At 34.7% G+C, this 3,979-nt stretch overlaps 1 protein-coding gene and 1 non-coding gene across 2 annotated transcripts; one reads left to right on the top strand and one right to left on the bottom strand.

Annotated features, from left to right (window-relative positions):
• The first annotated feature begins 226 nt into the window (after positions 1–226).
• LOC137709709 (probable E3 ubiquitin-protein ligase RHA4A) lies at positions 227–2,887 on the top strand. The gene is made up of 3 exons (XM_068448690.1): positions 227–586; positions 979–1,064; positions 2,068–2,887. Exons 1-3 carry the CDS (start codon positions 335–337, stop codon positions 2,531–2,533), a joined length of 804 nt encoding a protein of 267 aa, XP_068304791.1. The 5' UTR covers positions 227–334; the 3' UTR covers positions 2,534–2,887.
• A 190-nt stretch (positions 2,888–3,077) lies between these two features.
• TRNAS-UGA (transfer RNA serine (anticodon UGA)) lies at positions 3,078–3,159 on the bottom strand. Its single transcript has one exon. It is a non-coding gene; the product is annotated as a tRNA-Ser (tRNA).
• Between the last annotated feature and the right edge of the window lie 820 nt (positions 3,160–3,979).

The raw sequence follows: 3,979 nt of genomic DNA, 5'->3' as shown, positions 1-3,979 counted from the left end.
ACACATAAAGTGTGTGCTCTATGCTAGTTTGCATTTAAGAATTCCCTTTGTACTGGATAGTGAGATAAGCTCTGTCCTAAAATATGAACCAAATTGTTTAATTAGGTGGGATCATATAAAATCAAAAAAGATTTCACATGATCAACTATATATATATATTATACAAAAGAGAATGACTGTGTATATAATAATATTATATAAAAACCCTCTGCATCCCACTCCAACTTCTCTCCATTACAGTCATCAACAAGGCGTTTCTGATTCCTACATATATTGAGCTAATCAGTAACAGGCAAAATAATCTCTCCGGGTTTTGGAAGCTAGGTGATCAGATATGGCCAGTCTTCCTCAAACTCCAAACAGCACTAGTAATTCTCACCTTTATCCTCAAGCACTCCAACTTAAACTTTACCAGGCCTTCATATTCTCGATTCCTATCCTTTTTTCCATCATCCTTTTTCTCCTCTTCTACTTGTTCTACCTCAAAAGAAGGGCTTCCGCTCTCTTATCATCTTCTCAACCAGTTCTTCCAAGGAGTAATAACTATAATCTTCAAGCTGCACCTACCACATATCATGTTTCCACTGTAACTCTCTCTCTCTCTCTCTCTCTCTCTCTCTCTCTCTCTCTCTCATAACATTAACATAGATGCATGCATACAAACTAACAAAATATTGGTGAAGCTGGGTAAGGTGATGGTAAGAGTAGGCTAGATATATTGCGTTTGAAACCCTTCTTTGTAATTAAAAAAAAAGGAAAAGATTCCGTATCGATTTAATATTATTTGTGTTATAACTTATGCTTAAATATATCTTGAGTTCCAATTGCAGACCTATAGCATCGATCGTGTTCGTACGCACGATTGTATTAACAAAGCAACATATTCATATAACAATCTGCAGAGTCTGATTATATACATGCAGCTTCCTTTATTTTCAAATCCAACTTATATCTGATATTATTACATTATATGTGTAGGATTGTCCGGTGGGTTTGAAGGGGGAGCTCAAGGAGAAGCTTCAAACAATTTTATTTGATGAAGAACAAAGGAAAAAGGATTCACAGTAAGTTTAAATTATTTCTACCATAAACTGTACGTTTTTAGTTATAAAAGAGGGTTTCGCATTCTGTATCTCTAGCATACTTCTACCCAAATCGAATAGACCTTGTATCGAAGACAGCAATGCGGTCCATAATCATCGTGCCATACAAGAAGTGGCATATGCCAATATGGTGTCATATCACATCTTGAAGTTGATAAGTCAATATGCACTAATTAGCCAACCAACTATTTGGATATTTGAGGAAAAAGAAGAAATTAAACAGTTAAGTTTCTACCTCAAAACTCTTATAGAAAAGGACACGTCCTGGAAATTACCCTCTAGTTAACATGGAGTTTTATTCTTGCTACCAGTTATGGCCTACAGGCTACAAAGGCCTCGAAGGTAGTTGTAATAGAAGGTTTAAATCTCTACACATGTCAGTTTAGAACCTTACATGGCAGCCACTACTTTTCTCAAAAGTGCTTTTGAGAAAGATACCCGTTTAGAAATGTTTTTATAAAAAAACATTTATGAAGTGATTTCAATAAAACAACTTTTATTCAAAGAAATTTATATCTTGATATAAATGCAACTATGCAAGTGCTTTTTAGAAAAAAAACAAAAAAACAAAGAACTTGTAGTATTTTATAAAAGAATCACATTCATATACAGTAGTATATTTTAAATAATTTGAAAGTGTTTCTGGTGCCAAACATTATCAGAAGTATTTAAAAAAATATTTTTTAGTTCCAAACAGAAGTATAGTATGGGAAGTGGCATATTTGGAGGAGACAAAACGTGAATAAAGTTCAATAAAATTGTGTGTCCAATTGCTTTCTAAGATTCTTCACGGAAAGTGGATTGCTAACGAACATTGAAATCACGACACCTCACCTACAGCTCAATATTATTAGCTTATTCAACCTCTCATCATGTACTTCTATCTTTTCAGGCTCTTTTTAATTTGGTGTAATTACCAGATTTAAGTTAGGCTAACAAAACCCTAAAATTTGAACTGTGACAGATGTTGTGTTTGCTTGGGGGAATTCGAAATGGAAGAAGAGTTGCTGCAAGTGCGATCATGCAAACACGTGTTTCATGTTGATTGCATACATCACTGGCTGCATAACAACACAACTTGCCCACTTTGCAGGTGCACTGTGATTCCAATCAGTACCAAACTTGATAGTCCTGCAACACCACCTGCAGGTGCTGATGTGTCCGACCCAGTAGTACAACAGCGGCACCATAGCATAATAATATCCCATCAGAGTCCAGGTAGTATTGTATTGTTGGATCAACAAAATCAGCAACAACAGCATCAAACGGGCAATAATGCTATTTCTGGTGTAACAACACCAACTGAAGAAGGTTCATCAAGTGACCAAAGTAGTACGATTTTAAGGGACTCTGGGAGGTTACCTGGGTACTATACTAATCAAGATCTGAGAGAACCAGTCGTTGTCTACATCCAAACTCATGATTCATAACCAGTCGTTGTCTACATCCAAACTCATGATTCATAACCAGTCGTTGTCTATATCCAAACTCATGATTCATAAGCCAAGAAGTGTAAGAGAAAAAACTTACGTGAGACTGTTCCTGTCACATGACAGTGCTGAATACATGATATAAACCACATTCTCGTGGGACTATTCCTACACGAGGAGGTGTTGAACGAAAGAAGTCGCATCATAGTGAGAGTCCAGTTTTGGCGGCAACTAGTTAGATGAGAGATTAGGGAATGGGAGAGTAGGGGGAAGCTCTTGTATTTTCTTAAACCTCAATGAAGGTGTGCACAAACCTAATTGTCAAAAGCCTCAATAAAATTTTGAGCAGTGAAAGTTCACAGCATACATGTTATAATGGGTTTTTTTATGTTATTTTTTTCATTTTTATTTTTTAGAGTGGTAGTAGGCCTTAAAAATTAAGCTATGTGAACAATATTGAAAAATAGAAAAATCACACTATTTGGGTAAGGGAAACAGAGTATCATAAAATAAACTGAAAATTTGGAAAAACGAAAAAAATGATCGTCGACAGCAGGGTTCGAACCTGCGCGGGCGAAACCCAACAGATTTCAAGTCTGTCTCCTTAACCACTCGGACATATCGACCAGTTTTGGTGAAAAAGAAAGTTCATTATATTAAACCTTTAATGATGTCTTTCCACTCTAACATATTTCCGGCTCTAGGTTTAGTCCAAGCTTATAACATGTTTACTAATCTATAATCAAAACTAAACAATAGGTTGGACTGCGATTAAAATTTAGTTATGTGTTTACCAACCATGGAGGAATCAAAATAGAAGTGGGTTCCATACGGAATAAGAAATTCACATTGTTTAGGAGAGGTGGCATTCTAATTTCGCAAGAAAGAATAATAAGAATGCATATTTTATACCTATAATGCACTTATACAATTTCTAAATTTCCAATTTCACTATTAATTAGCATACAATATAATCTCTTATAGAACAAGAGCATTTTAATATTCACATTGTTTTTTATTCTGATTCAAGCGAATTAGTTGACTTAAACAATTATTTTTATTTTTTATTTTTTATTTTTACAGAGTTAATAGATTTCCATTACCAAGAATAATCGATTACAACAGTTCTAGATGGATACATATTCTTCAGTGACCAATTTTGTTGGTCTGGAGATGACTCACACAAAACACAATAGTAATTTTAAACGGTATACGGCTACCACACAAACCACACCACTAGAACTAAGAGTTCTGAGGCAAATATGTCACATAGACGATAAACATAAACAATTTTGTCATAATGCTGTTGGTATCCTATCAAGGCTCAATCCACTACAAACATAGTTCCATTTTATTAGCAATGGCTTTGGCTTTAAATTATGAGTATGATAAGTAATGTACAAATCTCTATTTCTTTGATTGCTTTTATGAAAGCAACTGCTAGAA

This window comes from Pyrus communis, chromosome 12 (assembly GCF_963583255.1).
Source record: "Pyrus communis chromosome 12, drPyrComm1.1, whole genome shotgun sequence".
Taxonomy (NCBI): Eukaryota; Viridiplantae; Streptophyta; class Magnoliopsida; order Rosales; family Rosaceae; genus Pyrus; species Pyrus communis.
Note: the sequence above shows the minus strand (reverse complement) of the source record. Positions and strands in the feature narration are given on the sequence as shown.